The following is an 18,950-nucleotide window of genomic DNA, read 5'->3' as shown; positions in this document are numbered from 1 at the left end:
CTCGGACTTCCACGGTGGCGGGAGCCTGGATTCCCGGGAAGTCCAGCCCCGCTCTTCAGCCCCCCGGCAGCGGCAGCCGGGATCCTGCCCCCCTCCCGGCTGGAGTCCGCCCAAGTCCAGCTCTCAAGCCCCGGACCTCAGGAGCGAACCCAAGGAGGCAGGTCCCAATTCATCCCCGGAGAGGGGGGATTCTGACAGTGACCCTCGCTGACGGGAGGCAGAAGCCGTTTGCCAACCCAGCAAATGATGAAGGATTCGCGGAGACGAGAGGGCGGACCAACCGGCCGCCCGCCCGCTCTTCCGTCCCCGGGGTAAATGAGCAGGCTGTAAAGCCCAGATCCCAGGACGGCGTTGGCCCAGAACTTGCTGCTGCCAGGAGATCTGCTTCACTCCACGTATCCAGGGAGTTGCGGTGGACAGCCATCTGGGAAGACAGCCGGCCCGGGCCGTAGCGCTCCTGGGATTCAGGACTCGGACTGGTTCATTGCAAGGTCTGGACGCCCCCCACCCCCCCAAATCCCTGCACAGGCCGGAGATGTGAGGCGGGGGAGCGCAGACCAACAGGCCTCCCCAGGCTAGTGGAGCACAGCCTCACGGGTGCGCGGACGGGGCCGTGCCCCAGAGTCGGGGACGGCGGCTTGTCTGCTTCTTGTCTGCACGGCGGAACGGTCTCTCCCTGCTTCGGGGATCCGTCCCTGCCCCGACTGCGGCCCCAGACCCGGCCTCCGTGTTGCCGAGGCCCTTCCCACCGAGTGAGTATGAGGGTCCGGGATCTGGGAGGGACGTGGAGGAGCCCAAGGCAGACGGGGCTGACGGTCCCGAGCCACGGCAGGGCACAGAGAAAGGTGCGGGGAACAGGGCCTGCTACCCACCGTGCTGAATAAACACCCAGAAGCTACGCACAAATGTCTTTACTGCCCTTGCTCTGTCCACCCGAGGTCCAGCGGGGCCCGCGCCTCCTCCCGCGTGTCGGGAAGCCCTCCCTTCTTCTAGGGTAGGGGCCCGACTGCACCCGTCGAAGGTTAGTGTCCTGGGGCAGAGCGGCGGGGAGGGGGGGAGTCTACCGTCCAGTCAGTGACCACCGGGGCCAAGAGCCGGCTCTCCGTCCCCTACCGCCTCAGGCCAAGCTGGGGCTCTTCACCTTGGACCAGAGAGGGGGAGGATGGGGGGGCGGAGCCCAGCACCGCCCTTGCCCCAATAGTAAAAATAACGACGCCGGTCAGGGTCCTTAAGCGCTCCCGAGGTGCCACGGAGGTACCGGGCACGGGGCCGGATCGGGTCCGATCCCGTCCCCGCCCCACCTTGGGCTCGCGGCCTAAGCGGGAGAGGGGCCGGTCGATTCCCACTTCCCAGCTGAGGGAAAGCGAAGCGACTCGCCTGCGGCCGGGCTTCCAACCCGGGCGGCTCAGTCGGAGTTGCTGCTGAGCTGCAGCTCGAAGCCGTGCAGGTGGTTCTTGAGGGCCTGGCGGACGTCGGCCTGGGCGCGCTTGCCCCGCAGCCGCTCCTGCTGCAGCTCGGCGATGCGCAGGCGCAGCCGCTGCTCCCGCCGCTTGCAGGCCTGCAGCTGCCGCTGGGCCTGGTCCAGGGCGTCCAGGGCCGCCTCCGCCCGCCGCTTCCACAGCAGGGCACTGCCCACCTGGTAGCTGTGCTCGCTCTGGATGTAGGCGCCGACCGGCGGGGGCAGGCGCAGCATGTAGGCCGAGGGGGACACCGGCCGGGGGGCCGGGGGCTCCGGCTCCGAAGGCGGCGGGGGGCTCCCGGCCGCCCCGCCAGGGTCCGCCGGCCCCAGGAGGTCCGGCAGGGGGGCGGCCGGCTCGGGCTCGGCCGGCGGGGAGCCGGCGGGGAACGCCGGGCCGTCGCCGGGTCCGGGGGACGAGGGGCCGGAACCGGGCCTGGGGAAGGCGGAGCCGTCGCCGGAGCTGGACCTGGGGAACGGGGAGCCCGGCCCCCGGCATCCGGAACAGCTGCGGGAAAACAGGTGGGACATTCATTCATTTATATTTATTCATTCATTCAATCATTTATTGAGCGTTTACTGTGTGCAGAGCACTGGACTAAGCGGTTGGGAAGTCCAAGTTGGCCACATAGAGAGACGGTCCCTACCCAACAGTGGGCTCACAGTCTAGAAGGGGGAGACGGAGAACAAAACATATTAACAAAATAAAATAAATAGAACAGACATAGTAATAGCTCGAGAAATGCAACTGAATGAATGAAATAGGGGGCACGGGTCGGCTGGGCTGGAGCTCCCTCCAAGGGGCCTTCCCAGACTGAGCCCCCTCCCCATTCCCCCCGCCTTACCTCCTTCCCCTCCCCACAGCACCCGTATATATGTTTGTGCGTATTTATTACTCTATTTTATTTGTACCTATTTATTCTATTTATTTCATTTTGTTGCTATGTTTTGCTTTGTCGTCTGTCTCCCCCTTCTAGACTGTGAGCCCGTTGTTGGGTAGGGACCGTCTCTAGAGGTTGCCCACTTGGACTTCCCAAGCGCTTGGTACAGCGCTCGGCCCACAGTGAGCGCTCAATAAATACGATTGAATGAATTACTGAGCGCTTACTGTGTGCAGAGCACTGTACTAAGCGCTTGGGAAGTACAAGTTGGCAGCTAACAGTGGGCTCAGAGTCTCCCCAGGGGGGTCCCCCGCCCCGGGCGCCCGGTCCCCGGGGTCCCACCGCTTCCTGCAACGCCGCAGCCTGGCGAGGTCCGGCGAGGAGCCTTTGAACGGGTGGGACTTGGCCTTGGCCGTGCGGCGCAGCCTGGAGAAGGTCTCAAAGATGGTGGGCACGGCTCCCTCCTTCAGCCGGTGGTAGCCACTGTGGACGGCGGGCGGGAGCCGGTCAGCCACGGGTCCCCCGGCCCCCCGCCCCCTCCCCCCCACAGCCAGAGGGGTTGGAGGGGCAGCAGGATGGGCAAGGGGGGACGGGGCGCCCACCTGATGCCGACCAGCTCGAAGCAGTTCTCCTCGAAGTGCTTGGAGCAGAAATAGATGTACTCCGAGGCCGGGTCCCACAGGCCCTGACCGCTGGGGTCCGTCCGCCGGCAGTTGGCCAGCCACAGCCCGCGCCGGGGATTGTCCTTCTTGGGCAGCCTGGGGGACGGAGGCGCCACGGGATCGCTGGCCTAGGGGTTTCCTCGGCCCAGCGAAGGAGCCCCCTCCTCGCATCCCTCTGGGTTTCGGGAGACCCACCCGGGTGGGTGGAGGAAGCCTAACTTCAATGCTGCCTGGCTAGTCTGGGATTAATACAGTCGAGGGCCTAACAGCGGCACCAATCCACCGCTCTGTCCTGTTCCTCCAGGTCGCCGTTCCCCTCCCCGGATCACCGTCCTCGCTCCGACCGGATGGCCGTTCGCCCGGATCCGTTTGCCAAATGGGCCCTGTGGACGCGCAGGTGTCCCCCCCCGCCGCGTCTACGCCGAGGTCAGCGCGTGCTCATGGGGGACTTGGGCCACGGTCCCAGCCCCACTGGGCCATCCCGGCGGTGCCGGCCGGGAATCCCGGGGGCCGAGTCTGGCTCCGGGGCGGAGGGCGGCAGGGGCTGGAAGCACCACCACGGGTCACTCGGGCAAGCGGGGCGACAACAACCCCCGGCAGCTCCACGGGGGTGTTGGAAACCGGTCCCATGTCCCGCGTCTGTCCGCCCGCATCCCCCCACGTTCCCACCCTTGCCACCCGGAAGCCCTCCCGCTCCCGGCCCACCTGTGGAAGGAGATTCCCCGGTTCCTGGTCTCCCGCGTGTCCCGGGTGCAGCATCCGGCGGCGGAGCAGTGTCGTGGCATCTGGGCCGCCGGGAAGAGGGGGAGAAGAGGGTGGGATGAGGAGACCCCAACCAGGGCGAGGTAAGGAAGTGGAAGGGACCAAGACTGTGAGCCCGCTGTTGGGTAGGGACCGTCTCTATATGTGGCCAACTTGGACTTCCCGAGCGCTTAGTACAGTGCTCTGCATACAGTAAGCGCTCAATAAATACGATTGAATGAGTGAATGAACGAGGGGAACAGGAGGAAAGAAGCAAGAGGCTGTGAGCCCTATAGGGGACAGGGACTGTGTCCAGCCTGATTAACTTGAATCTACCCCAGCACTTAGCACGATGACTAGCACACAGTAATAATAATAATCACAATTATTATTATCCCCCTTTATTATTATAATTATTATTATAATAATATTATTATTTTCCCCCTTTTAGACTGTGAGCCCACTGTTGGGTAGGGACTGTCTCTATAGGTTGCCAACTTGTACTTCTCAAGCGCTTAGTACAGTGCTCTGCACACAGTAAGTGCTCAATAAATTCGATTGATTATGGCATTTGTTAAGCACTACGTGCAAAGCACTGTTCTAAGCACTGGGGGAGTTACAAGGTGATCAGGTTATCCCACATGGGGCTCACAGTCTTAACCCCCATTTTACAGATGAGGGAACTGAGGCTCAGAGAAGTGAAGTGACTTGCCCAAGGTCACACAGCAGACGTGTGGGGGAGCTGGGATTAGAACCCAGGACCTCTGACTCCCAAACCCGGGCTCTTTCCGCTGAGCCACGCTGTTTCTCTCTAAGTAAGCAGCAGAAGCACGGCCCAGCGGCAACAGCCCGGGCTTGGGAATCGGAGGTCATGGGTTCTAATTCCGGCTCCGCCACTTGTAAATTATTACTCTACTTATTATTACTCTATTTATTATTATTTATTCATTATTACTCTATTTATTTATTTACCTTGTACCTATCTATTCTATTTATTTTATTTTGTTAGTATGTTTGGTTTTGTTCTCTGTCTCCCCCTTCTAGACTGTGAGCCCGCTGTTGGGTAGGGAGTGTCTCTATGTGTTGCCGACTTGTACTTCCCAAGCGCTTAGTCCAGTGCTCTGCACACAGTAAGCGCTCAATAAATACGATTGATTAATTGATTGACTGATTGTCCGCTGTGTGACTTGGGGCAAGTCACTACACTTCTCTGGACCTCGGTTACCTCATCTGTCAAATGACGATGGAGACTGTGAGACCCATGTGAGACGGGGGCTGTGTCCAACCTGATTACCTTGTATGTACCCCTGTGCTTAGATCAGTGCTTGGCACATAGTAAGCGCTTAATAAATACCATCATTATTATTACTGTTACATACCAGGAAAAAGAAAAAAAAAATGGCAGGGCGAAGTGAAGGAACAGTTCCCCATTTCTCTAGACTGCAAGCTCATTATAGGCAGGGAATGTGTCTGCTACTTGTGATGTACTGTACTCTCCCAAGCGTTCAGTACAGTGCTCTGCAAGTAGTAAGCGCTTAGTAAATAAGATTGATTGATTTGACACCTCCAGAGGCTCAAATCCCAATAGGCACGCCAGCCGGTTCCACGCATCTTCCCCTCTATCCTTTCTACTTCTCCTAAATCTCTCCCGTTTTCGTTTGTTTGTTTGTTTTTATATTTCTTAGGCGCTTACTATGTGTCAGTCACTGAGCTACTTGTTTTAATGCCTGTCTCCCCCCTTCTAGACCCGGAGCCCTTTGCAGGCAGGGATTTTTTTTTTTTTTTTAATGGCATTTATTAAGCGCTTACTATGTGCAAAGCACTGTTCTAAGCGCTGGGGAGGTTACAAGATGATCAGGTTGTCCCACGGGGGGCTCACAGTCTTCATCCCCATTTTACAGATGAGGTCACTGAGCAGCATGGCTCAGTGGAAAGAGCCCAGGCTTTGGAGTCAGGGGTCATGGGTTCAAATCCCGGCTCCGCCACTTGTCAGCTGGGTGACTTTGGGCAAGTCACTAAACTTCTCTGGGCCTCGGTTACCTCATCTTTCAAATGGGGATGAAGACTGTGCGCACCCCCGTGGGACAACGTGATCACCTTGTAACCTCCCCAACGGTTAGAACAGTGCTTTGCACATAGTAAGCGCTTAATAAATGCCATCATTATTATTATTATTTGGGCCAGGAGGGGAGGAGGCCGTGGCAAGTGACAACCTCTCTCAGCCTCAGTTCCCTCCTCTGTAAAACGGGGATGAAGACTGGGAGCCCCCCGTGGAACAACCTGATCACCTTGTAACCTCCCCAGCGCTTAGAATAGTGCTTTGCACATAGTAAGCGCTTAATAACACCATTATTATTATCCGCATTTTCCAGAGGAGGGAACTGAGGCCCAGAGAAGTGAAGTGGCTCGCCCAAAGTCACCCAGCTGACAAGTGACAGGGGAGGGATTCGAACCCACGACCTCTGCCTCCAAAGCTCTTTCCACCGAGCCACGCTGTGTCTCCGGCCTCTCGCTTAGAGCAGTGCTTTGCACATAGTAAGCGCTAGCTCAGTGGCAGGAGTCACTGGAGTCAGAGGTAATGGGTTCGAATCCCCACCCCGCCACATCCCTGCTGGGTGACCTCGGGGAAGTCACTTCATCATCATCATCATCATCATCAATCGTATTTATTGAGCGCTTACTATGTGCAGAGCACTGTACTAAGCGCTTGGGAAGTCCAAGTTGGCAACATCTAGAGACAGACCCTACCCAACAGTGGGCTCACAGTTTAAAAGGGGGAGACAGAGAACAAAACCAAACCTACTAACAAAATAAAATAAATAGAATAGATATGTACAAATAAGAGTAAGAAATATGTACAAACATATATACATATACTTCACTTCTCAGAGCCTCAGTTCCCTCATCTGGCAAATGGGGATGAAGACTGTGAGCCCCCCGGGGGACAATTTGATCATCCTGTATTCCCCCCCCCCCCAGCGCTTAGAACAGTGCTTGGCACATAGGAAGCGCTTAATAAATACCCTCATCCATCAATCAATCGTATTTATTGAGCGCTTACTGTGTGCAGAGCACTGGACTAGGCGCTTGGGAAGTCCAAGTTGGCAACATAGTGAGACGGTCCCTACCCAACAGTGGGCTCACAGTCATCGTTATTATTATAATTATTATTAATAAAATTATTGTATGTAATATATTATATAATATAATTATATAATATAATTAATAATAATGCCAGTCATCATCATTATTATTATTAATAATAAATACCATCATCATCATCATCATTTCTCCCTGCGACTGCCCTCCCTAAGCGCTCAGTACAGTGCCCCCTCCCCAGCCCCACACTCACGGCCTCCCCATGGCGGCGCCGCCGACGTCTCGCGAGACTTTGGCCCGACCGGAAGTGGATGGCGCGCGCGCGCGCTCCTCGGGTCAGCCACTTCCGGTCGCGCGAGGCCTCCTCAGCCTCGCCATCTTTGAAGCCAGGCGTCGTGGTAGTTGCTGAGCGCCTACTGTTGTTGTGCCAGACGCCCCGCCTGCTTGCTGGACACCCCTTTAATAATAATAAATAAGGATGGCATTTATTAAGCATCATAATGGCATCATAATAATAAGGATGGCATTTATTAAGCGCTTATTATTCATTCAGTCAGCCAGTGGTATTTACTGAGCGCTTACTGTGGGCAGAACCCTGGACTAAGCGCTTGAAATCAAATAATGATGGCATTTATTAAGCGCTTACTATTCATTCAGTCAGCCAGTGGTATTTACTGAGCGCTTACTGTGGGCAGAACCCTGGACTAAGCGCTTGAAATAAAATAATGATGGCATTTATTGAGAGCTTACTGTGTGCAGAGCCCTGGACTAAGCGCTTGAAATAAAATAATGATGGCATTTATTCAGCGCTTACTATTCATTCAGTCAGTCAGTCGTATTTATTGAGCTCTTACTGTGGGCAGAGCTCTGGACTAAGCACTCGAAATAAAATAATGATGGCATTTATTAAGCGCTTACTATTCATTCAGTCAGTCGTATTTATTGAGCGCTTACTGTGGGCAGAACCCTGGACTAAGCGCTTGAAATAAAATAACGATGGCATTTATTAAGTGCTTACTATTCATTCAGTCAGTCGTATTTATTGAGCGCTTACTGTGGGCAGAGCCCTGGACTAAGCGCTTGAAATAAAATAATGATGGCATTTATTAAGTGCTTACTATTCATTCAGTCAGTCAGGCGTATTTACTGAGCGCTTACTGTGGGCAGAACCCTGGACTAACCGCTCGAAATAAAATAATGATGGCATTTATTAAGCGCTTACTATTCATTCAGTCAGTCGTATTTATTGAGCGCTTACTGTGGGCAGAACCCTGGACTAAGCGCTTGAAATCAAATAAAGATGGCATTTATTAAGCGCTTACTATTCAGTCAGTCGTATTTACTGAGCGCTTACTGTGGGCAGATCCCTGGACTAAGCGCTTGAAATAAAATAATGATGGCATTTATTAAGTGCTTACTATTCATTCAGTCAGTCAGGCGTATTTACTGAGTGCTTACTGTGGGCAGAGCCCTGGACCAAGCGCTTGAAGTAATGATGGCATTCATTAAGCGCTTACTATTCATTCATTTAGTCGTATTGAGCGCTTGCAGTGTGCAGAGCCCTGGACTAAGCGCTCGAAATGATGGCATTTATTAAGCGCTTACTATTCAGTCAGGTGTATTTACTGAGCGCTTACTGTGGGCAGAGCCCTGGACTAAGCGCTTGAAATAAAATAATAATGGCATTTATTAAGCGCTTACTATTCATTCAGTCAGTCGTATTTATTGAGCGCTTACTGTGGGCAGAGCCCTGGACTAAGCGCTTGAAATAAAATAATGACATTTATTAAGAGCTTACTATTCATTCAGTCAGTTGTATTTACTGAGCACTTACTGTGGGCAGAGCCCTGGCCTAAGCGCTTGAAATAAAATAATGATGGCGTTTATTAAGCGCTTACTATTCATTCATTCAGTCACTTGTATTTACTGAGCGCTTACTGTGGGCAGAACCCTGGACTAAGCGCTTGAAATAAAATAATGATGGCATTCATTAAGCGCTTAGTATTCATTCATTCAGTCAGTCGTATTTATTGAGCACTTACTGGGGGCCCAGCCCCGGACTAAGCGCTTGAAATAAAATAATGATGGCATTAATTAAGAGCTTACTATTCATTCAGTCAGTCGTATTTATTGAGCGCTTACTGTGGGCAGAGCCCTGGACTAAGCGCTTGAAATAAAATAAGAATGGCATTTATTAAGCGCTTACTATTCAGTCAGTCAGTCATATTTACTGAGCGCTTACTGTGGGCAGAACCCTGGACTAAGCACTTGAAATAAAATAATGATGGCATTTATTTAGCGCTTACTATTCAGTCTGTCAGTTGTATTTACTGAATGCTTACTGTGGGCAGAGCCCTGGCCTAAGCGCTCGAAATAAAATAATGATGGCATTTATTAAGCGCTTACTATTCATTCATTCAGTCAGACGTATTTAGTGAGCACTTACTGTGGGCAGAGCCCTGGACTAAGCGCTTGAAATAAAATAAGAATGGCATTTATTAAGCGCTTACTATTCATTCAGTCAGTCAGTCGTATTTACTGAGCGCTTACTGTGGGCAGAACCCTGGACTAAGCGCTTGAAATAAAATAATGATGGCATTTATTCAGCGCTTACTATTCATTCATTCAGTCAGTTGTATTTATTGAGCGCTTACTGTGGGCAGAGCCCTGGACTAAGCGCTCGAAATAAAATAATGATGGCATTTATTAAGCGCTTACTATTCATTCAGTCAGGTGTATTTACTGAGCGCTTACTGTGGGCAGAACCCTGGACTAAGCGCTTGAAATAAAATAATGATGGCATTTATTGAGCGCTTACTGTGTGCAGAGCCCTGGACTAAGCGCTTGAAATAAAATAATGATGGCATTTATTAAGCGCTTACTATTCAGTCAGTCAGTCGTATTTACTGAGCGCTTACTGTGGGCAGAGCCCTGGACTAAGCGCTCGAAATAAAATAATGATGGCATTTATTAAGCGCTTACTACTCATTCAGTCAGTCAGGCGTATTTACTGAGCGCTTACTGTGGGCAGAACCCTGGACTAAGCGCTTGAAATAATGATGGCATTTATTGAGCGCTTACTGTGTGCAGAGCTCTGGACTAAGCGCTCGAAATAAAATAATGATGGCATTTATTAAGCGCTTACTACTCATTCAGTCAGTCAGGCGTATTTACTGAGCGCTTACTGTGGGCAGAACCCTGGACTAAGCGCTTGAAATAATGATGGCATTTATTGAGCGCTTACTGTGTGCAGAGCTCTGGACTAAGCGCTCGAAATAAAATAATGATGGCATTTATTAAGTGCTTACTATTCATTCAGTCAGTCGTATTTATTGAGCGCTTACTGTGGGCAGAACCCTGGACTAAGCGCTTGAAATAAAATAACGATGGCATTTATTAAGTGCTTACTATTCATTCAGTCAGTCGTATTTATTGAGCGCTTACTGTGGGCAGAGCCCTGGACTAAGCGCTTGAAATAAAATAATGATGGCATTTATTAAGTGCTTACTATTCATTCAGTCACAGGCGTATTTACTGAGCGCTTACTGTGGGCAGAACCCTGGACTAAGCGCTCGAAATAAAGTAATGATGGCATTTATTAAGCGCTTACTATTCATTCAGTCAGTCGTATTTATTGAGCGCTTACTGTGGGCAGAACCCTGGACTAAGCGCTTGAAATCAAATAAAGATGGCATTTATTAAGCGCTTACTATTCAGTCAGTCGTATTTACTGAGCGCTTACTGTGGGCAGAGCCCTGGACTAAGCGCTTGAAATAAAATAATGATGGCATTTATTAAGCGCTTACTATTCATTCAGTCAGTCAGGCGTATTTACTGAGTGCTTACTGTGGGCAGAGCCCTGGACCAAGCGCTTGAAGTAATGATGGCATTCATTAAGCGCTTACTATTCATTCATTTAGTCGTATTGAGCGCTTACAGTGTGCAGAGCCCTGGACTAAGCGCTCGAAATGATGGCATTTATTAAGCGCTTACTATTCAGTCAGGTGTATTTACTGAGCGCTTACTGTGGGCAGAGCCCTGGACTAAGCGCTTGAAATAAAATAATGATGACATTTATTAAGTGCTTACTATTCATTCAGTCAGTCGTATTTATTGAGCGCTTACTGTGGGCAGAGCCCTGGACTAAGCGCTTGAAATAAAATAATAATGGCATTTATTAAGTGCTTACTATTCATTCAGTCAGTCGTATTTATTGAGCTCTTACTGTGGGCAGAGCCCTGGACTAAGCGCTTGAAATAAAATAATGACATTTATTAAGAGCTTACTATTCATTCAGTCAGTTGTATTTACTGAGCGCTTACTGTGGGCAGAGCCCTGGCCTAAGCGCTTGAAATAAAATAATGATGGCGTTTATTAAGCGCTTACTATTCATTCATTCAGTCACTTGTATTTACTGAGCGCTTACTGTGGGCAGAACCCTGGACTAAGCGCTTGAAATAAAATAATGATGGCATTCATTAAGCGCTTAGTATTCATTCATTCAGTCAGTCGTATTTATTGAGCACTTACTGGGGGCCCAGCCCCGGACTAAGCGCTTGAAATAAAATAATGATGGCATTAATTAAGAGCTTACTATTCATTCAGTCAGTCGTATTTATTGAGCGCTTACTGTGGGCAGAGCCCTGGACTAAGCGCTTGAAATAAAATAAGAATGGCATTTATTAAGCGCTTACTATTCATTCAGTCAGTCAGTCATATTTACTGAGCGCTTACTGTGGGCAGAACCCTGGACTAAGCACTTGAAATAAAATAATGATGGCATTTATTTAGCGCTTACTATTCAGTCTGTCAGTTGTATTTACTGAGTGCTTACTGTGGGCAGAGCCCTGGCTTAAGCGCTCGAAATAAAATAATGATGGCATTTATTAAGCGCTTACTATTCATTCATTCAGTCAGACGTATTTAGTGAGCACTTACTGTGGGCAGAGCCCTGGACTAAGCGCTTGAAATAAAATAAGAATGGCATTTATTAAGCGCTTACTATTCATTCAGTCAGTCAGTCGTATTTACTGAGCGCTTACTGTGGGCAGAACCCTGGACTAAGCGCTTGAAATAAAATAATGATGGCATTTATTAAGCGCTTACTATTCATTCAGTCAGTCGTATTTATTGAGCGCTGACTGTGGGCAGAGCTCTGGACTAAGCGCTTGAAATAAAATAATGATGGCATTTATTAAGCGCTTGCTATTCATGCATTCAGTCAGTAGTATTTATTGAGCGCTTACTGTGTGCAGAGCCCTGGACTAAGTGCTTGAAATAAAATAATGATGGCATTTATTTAGCGCTTACTATTCATTCATTCATTCAGTCGTTTTTAGTGAGCATTTACTGTGTGCAGAGCCCTGGACTAGGCGCTTGAAATAAAATAATGATGGCATTTATTAAACGCTTACTATTCATTAATTCAGTCAGTTGTATTTATTGAGTGCTTACTGTGGGCAGAGCCCTGGACTAAGCCCTTGAAATAAAATAATGATGGCATTTATTAAGCGCTTACTATTCATTCAATCATTCAGTCGTATTTATTGAGCGCTGACTGTGGGCAGAGCCCTGGACTAAGCGCTTGAAATAAAATAATGATGGCATTTATTTAGCGCTTACTATTCATTCATTCATTCAATCGTTTTTAGTAAGCATTTACTGTGTGCAGAGCCCTGGACTAAGCGCTTGAAATAAAGTAATGATGGCATTTATTAAACGCTTACTATTCATTAATTCAGTCAGTTGTATTTATTGAGTGCTTACTGTGGGCAGAGCCCTGGACTAAGCCCTTGAAATAAAATAATGATGGCATTTATTAAGCGCTTACTATTCATTCAATCATTCAGTCGTATTTATTGAGCGCTGACTGTGGACAGAGCCCTGGACTAAGCGCTTGAAATAAAATAATGATGGCATTTATTTAGCGCTTACTATTCATTCATTCATTCAATCGTTTTTAGTAAGCATTTACTGTGTGCAGAGCCCTGGACTAAGCGCTTGAAATAAAGTAATGATGGCATTCATTAAGCGCTTACTATTCATTCAATCATATTTATTGAGCAATTCCTGTGGGCAGAGCCCTGGACTAAGCGCTTGAAATGAAATAATGATGGCATTTATTGAGCGCTTACCGTGTGCAGAGCCCTAGACTAAGTGCTTGAAATAAAATACTGATGACATTTATTAAGTGCTTACTATTCATTCAGTCAGTCAGTCGTATTTATTGAGTGCTTACTGTGGGCAGAGCCCTGGACTAAGCGCTTGAAATAAAATAATGATGGCATTTATTTAGCACTTACTATTCATTCATTCATTCAGTCGTTTTTAGTGAGCATGTACTGTGTGCAGAGCCCTGGACTAAGCACTTGAAATAAAATAATGATGGCATTCATTAAGCGCTTACTATTCATTCATTCAGTCATATTTATTGAGCGATTCCTGTGGGCAGAGCCCTGGACTAAGCGCTTGAAATAAAACAATGATAGCATTTATTGAGCGCTCACTGTGTGCAGAGCCCTGGACTAAGAGCTTGAAATAAAATAATGATGGCATTCATTAAGTGCTTACTATTCATTCATTCAGTCAGTCATATTTATTGAGCGCTTACTGTGGGCAGACCTTGGACTAAGCGTTTGAAATAAAATAATGATGGCATTCATTAAGTGCTTACTATTCATTCATTCAGTCATATTTATTGAGCGATTCCTGTGGGCAGAGCCCTGGACTAAGCGCTTGAAATAAAATAATCATGGCATTTATTGAGCGCTCACTGTGTGCAGAGCCCTGGACTAAGCGCTCGAAATAAAATAATGATGGCATTTATTAAGCGCTTACTATTCATTCAGTCAGTCGTATTTATTGAGCGCTTACTGTGGGCAGAGCCCTGGACTAAGCGCTCGAAATAAAATAATGATGGCATTTATTAAGTGCATACTATTCATTCAGTCAGTCGTATTTATTGAGCACTTTGTGCAGAGCCCTGGACTAAGCGCTTGAAATAAAATAATGATGGCATTTATTAAGTGCTTACTATTCATTCAGTCAGTCAGTCATATTTATTGAGCACTTACTGTGGGCAGAGCACTGGACTAAGCGCTTGAAATAAAATGATGGCATTTATTAAGCGCTTACTATTCATTCATTCAGTGAGACGTATTTGAGCGCTTACTGTGGGCAGAGCACTGGACTAAGCGCTTGAAATAAAATAATGATGGCATTTATTAAGCGCTTACTATTCATTCATTGTCAGTCATATTTACTGAGCGCTTACTATGGGCAGAACCCTGGAGTAAGCGCTTGAAATAAAATAATGATGGCATTTATTAAGTGCTTACTAATCAGTCAGTCAGTCGTATTTATTGAGCGCTTACTGTGTGCAAAGCCCTGGACTAAGCGCTTGAAATAAAAGAATGGTGGCATTTATTAAGCGCTTACTATTCATTCTTTCATTCAATCGCATTTATTGAGCGCTTACTGTGTGCAGAGCCCTGGACTAAGCACTTGAAATAAAATAATGATGGCATTTATTAAGCTCTTACTATTCAGTCAGTCAGTCAGTCATATTTATTGAGCGCTTACTGTGCAGAGCCCTGGTCTAAGCGCTTGAAATAAAATAATGATGGCATTCATTAAGCTCTTACTATTCATTCATTCAATCGCATTTATTGAGCGCTTACTGTGTGCAGAGCCCTGGACTAAGCACTTGAAATAAAATAATGATGGCATTTATTAAGCGCTTACTATTCAGTCAGTCAGTCGTATTTACTGAGCGCTTACTGTGTAGAGCCCTGGTCTAAGCGCTTGAAATAAAATAATGATGGCATTTATTAAGCGTTTACTATTCATTCATTCATTTAATCGTATTTATTGAGCGCTTACTGTGTGCAGAGCCCTGGAGTAAGCGCTTGAAATAAAATAATGATGGCACTTGTTAAGCGCTTACTATTCATTCATTCATTCAGTCGTATTTATTGAGCGCTTTCTGTGGGCTGAGCCCTGGACTAAGCGCTTGAAATAAAATAATGATGGCATTTGTTAAGCGCTTACTATTCATTCATTCATTCAATCAATCGTATTTATTGAGTACTTACTGTGTGTAGAGCACTGGACTAAGCGCTTGAAATAAAATAATGATGGCATTTATTAAGCGCTTATTATTCAGTCAGTCAGTCAGTCATATTTATTGAGCTCTTACTGTGTGCAGAACCCTGGCCTAAGCGCTTGAAATAAAATAATGATGGCATTTATTAAGCGCTTACTATTCATTCAATAGTATTTATTGAGCGCTTACTGTGTGCAGAGCCCTGGACTAAGCGCTTGAAATAAAATAATCATGGCATTTATTAAGTGCTTACTATTCATTCATTTAGTTAGTCAGTCGTATTTATTGAGCGCTTACTGTGTGCAGAGCCCTGGACTAAGCGCTTGAAATAAAATAATGATGGCATTTATTAAGCGCTTACTATTCATTCATTTAGTCAGTCAGTCGTATTTATTGAGCGCTTACTGTGTGCAGAGCCCTGGACTAAGCGCTTGAAATAAAATAATGATGGCATTTATTAAGCACTTACTATTCATTCATTCAGTCAGTCAGTCGTATTTATTGAGCGCTTACTGTGTGCAGAGCACTGGACTAAGTGCTTGAAATAAGATAATGATGACATTTATTAAGTGCTTACTATTCATTCAGTCGTATTTATTGAGCGATTACTGTGTGCAGAACCCTGGACTTAAGCGCTTGAAATAAAATAATGATGGCATTTATTAAGCGCATACCATTCATTCACTCAGTCGTATTGAGTGCTTACTGTGTGCAGAGCCCTGGACTAAGCGCTTGAAATAAAATAATGATGGCATTTATTAAGCGCTTACTATTTATTCATTCACTCAGTCATATTTATTGAGCGCTTACTGTGTGCAGAGCCCTGGACTAAGTGCTTAAAATAAAATAATGATGACATTTATTAAGTGCTTACTATTCATTCATTCAGTCATATTTATTGAGCGATTACTGTTTGCAGAACCCTGGACTAAGCACTTGAAATAAAATAATGATGGCATTTATTAAGCACATACTATTCATTCACTCAGTCGTATTAATTGAGTGCTTACTGTGTGCAGAGCCCTGGACTAAGCGCTTGAAATAAAATAATGATGGCATTTATTAAGCGCTTACTATTCATTCATTGTATGTATTCATTATATGTATGTACAGATTTATCACTCTATCTATTTACTCTATTTTACTTGTACATATTTACTATTCTATTTTGTTGATAACACGCATGTAGCTTTAATTCTGTTTATTCTGACGACTTGACAGCTGCCCATATGTTTTGTTTTGTCGTCCGTCTCCCCCTTCTCAGCGTGGCTCAGTGGAAAGAGCCCGGGCTTTGGAGTCAGGGGTCGTGGGTTTGAATCCCGGCCCCGCCACATGTCTGCTGTGTGACCTTGGGCAAGTCACTTAACTTCTCTGAGCCTCAGTCCCCTCATCTGTTAAATGGGGATGAAGACTGTGAGCCCCCACGTGGGACAACCTGATCACCTTGTATCCCCCCCCGAGCGCTTAGAACAGTGCTTTGCACATAGTAAGCGCTTAACAAATGCCATTATTATTATTATTAGACTGTGAGCCCGTTGTTGGGTAGGGACCGTCTCTATATGTTGCCAACTTGTACTTCCCAAGCGCTTAGTACAGTGCTCTGCACACAGTAAGCGCTCGATAAATACGATTGATGATGATGATGATGATAAATACAATTGAATGAATGAATGAGGGCTGAATGTGGAGCGAGAGGGCACCCCAGTTCACAGTGAACCGTATTTATTTTACTTGTACATATTTACTCTTCTATTTATTCTGTTAATGATGTGCATTTAACTTTAATTCAATTTGTTCTGACGACTTGACGCCCGTCCTCATGTTTTGTTTTGTCGTCTGTCTCCCCCTTCTAGACTGCGAGCCCGTTGTTGGGTAGGGACCGTCTCTATAGGTCGCCGACTTGTACTTCCCAAGCGCTTAGTCCAGTGCTCTGCACACAGTAAGCGCTCAATAAATAACGATCGAATGAATGAATGAATGACTTTCCCGCTCTATCTGACTGTCCCCGAGTCTTTCATTCTTCATCAAACTCACAAACCCACTTACGCTAGGGTCCCCAACGGTTTTGGCGACCCAGATGGGACCCGTTCAGACGGACTGATGGACTCGGCTCAGGACGACGGTCTGGTGAGTGAACCTAACGGCGGCCTACTGTGGAATTTACTGGTCTCTCCTTTCCTTTACCCCAATTTTTGGGACGCCCTAGTAGTTCTTCCGCAGCAGTGTCTCCTAAATTATACTGATGATTGTATTTGTTAAGCGCTTACTAGACTGTGAGCCCGCTGTTGGGTAGGGACCGTCTCTATATGTTACCAACTTGTAATAATAATAATAATAATAATAATAATGGCATTTATTAAGCGCTTACTATGTGCAAAGCACTGTTCTAAGCGCTGGAGAGGATACAAAGTGATTAGGTTGTCCCACGCCGGGCTCACAGACTTAATCCCCATTTTACAGATGAGGGAACTGAGGCACAGAGAAGTCAAGTAACTTGCCCAAAGTCACACAGCTGACAAGTGGCGGAGCCGGGATTGGAACCCATGACCTCTGACTCCAAAGCCCGTGCTCTTTCCACTGAGCCACACTGCTTCTCTAATTGTACTTCCCAAGTGCTTAGTATAGTGCTCTGCACACAGTAAATGCTCAATAAATACGATTGAATGAATGAATACTATGTGCAAAGCACTGTTCTAAGCACTGGGGAGGCTACAAGGTGATCAGGTTGCCCCGGGGGGGCCTCACCATCTCAATCCCTATTTTACAGGTGACAGAGCTGGGATTGTCACGACTCCCTTCTGATTCCTAGGCCCCTCTATTCAGTAATAATAACAATGTTGGTATTTAAGTGCTTACTATGTGCCAAACGCTGGGGTAATAATAATGGTGGTATTTGTTAAGCGCTTACTATGTGCAAAGCACGGTTCTAAGCCCTGGGGAGGTCACAAGGTGATCAGGTTGTCCCACGGGGGGCTCACAGTCTTCATCCCCATTTTACAGATGAGGTAACTGAGGTACAGAGAAGTTAAGTGACTGGCCCAAAGTCACACAGCTGACAGTTGGCAGAGCTGGGATTTGAACCCATGACCTCTGACTCCAAAGCCCGGGCGCTTTCCACTGAGCCATGCTGCTTCTCCCGACATATTTATTACTCTATTTATTTATTTATTTATTTTACTTGTACATTTCTATCCTATCTATTTTATTTTGTTGGTATGTTTGGTTCTGTTCTCTGTCTCCCCCTTTTAGACTGTGAGCCCACTGTTGGGTAGGGACTGTCTCTATGTGTTGCCAATTTGTACTTCCCAAGCGCTTAGTACAGTGCTCTGCACACAGTAAGCGCTCAATAAATACGATTGATTGATTGATTGATTGATTGATTGATACCCACAGGGATGGTCGAGAGCGATTAGTCGCTTGCCGACGGATTAGCCGCTAAGAGCCGTAGGACTGGCCGCCTAGCGGGACTGTCCGTGAGTCCTCATCGGGAGGATTGGCTGGACTTTATCATGGGAAATAGTCAATCCCACCCAAGTCATAGCCTTACACGCGTCTCGAAATCCTGGGCTGATGGTCACCTTCCCCTTAAAAAGGGGATGACCAAGTCTAAATTGAAGTGTGAGCCCACTGTTGGGTAGGGACTGTCTCTATATGTTGCCAATTTGTACTTCCCAAGCGCTTAGTACAGTGCTCTGCACACAGTAAGCGCTCAATAAATACGATTGATGATGATGATGATGATGCTGTGAAGTGGGGTCGTCTGACCGATGATGGAGGTCTTTATTTTTGGCCCGAAGGAGGTAGTTTTGACCCTCAGGCTATAGAAACTTGACAAACTATTATAGTGAAATTACGCCCAGATGAATCTGTCTAGTGGAAGTGTTGGCCCTCCATAGTGAGGGTCTCCCTCAGACACCTCGACCCCCGGAGTCAATCAATCATATTTATTGAGTGCGTACTGTGTGCAGAGCACTGGACTAAGCGCTTGGGAAGTCCAAGTTGGCAAC

At 47.2% G+C, this 18,950-nt stretch overlaps 1 protein-coding gene across 1 annotated transcript; it reads right to left on the bottom strand.

Moving 5' to 3' along the window:
- Positions 1-896: 896 nt before the first annotated feature.
- Positions 897-7,122, bottom strand: THAP7 (THAP domain containing 7). The gene is made up of 5 exons (XM_038762621.1): positions 7,093-7,122; positions 3,705-3,784; positions 2,940-3,095; positions 2,680-2,820; positions 897-1,964 (listed from the first exon to the last, which is right to left on the bottom strand). The coding sequence occupies exons 2-5, from the start codon at positions 3,782-3,784 to the stop codon at positions 1,406-1,408; spliced, it is 936 nt and encodes a 311-aa protein (XP_038618549.1). The 5' UTR covers positions 7,093-7,122; the 3' UTR covers positions 897-1,405.
- Between the last annotated feature and the right edge of the window lie 11,828 nt (positions 7,123-18,950).

This window comes from Tachyglossus aculeatus, chromosome 21 (genome assembly GCF_015852505.1).
Source record: "Tachyglossus aculeatus isolate mTacAcu1 chromosome 21, mTacAcu1.pri, whole genome shotgun sequence".
Lineage (NCBI taxonomy): Eukaryota > Metazoa > Chordata > Mammalia > Monotremata > Tachyglossidae > Tachyglossus > Tachyglossus aculeatus.
The sequence above is the reverse complement of the archived record's forward strand: the minus strand, read 5'-3'. Positions and strand labels throughout refer to the sequence as shown.

Bases quoted from the DNA above. Each gene is read 5' to 3' on its own strand.
- THAP7 (XM_038762621.1), bottom strand. From the start codon at position 3,784: ATGCCACGACACTGCTCCGCCGCCGGATGCTGCACCCGGGACACGCGG. The intron at 2,821-2,939 runs GTGGGCGCCCCG...CGCCGTCCACAG, and splicing joins TTCGAGCTGGTCGGCATCAG to TGGCTACCACCGGCTGAAGG. The intron at 1,965-2,679 runs GTGGGACCCCGG...GTTTTCCCGCAG, and splicing joins CTGCGGCGTTGCAGGAAGCG to CTGTTCCGGATGCCGGGGGC.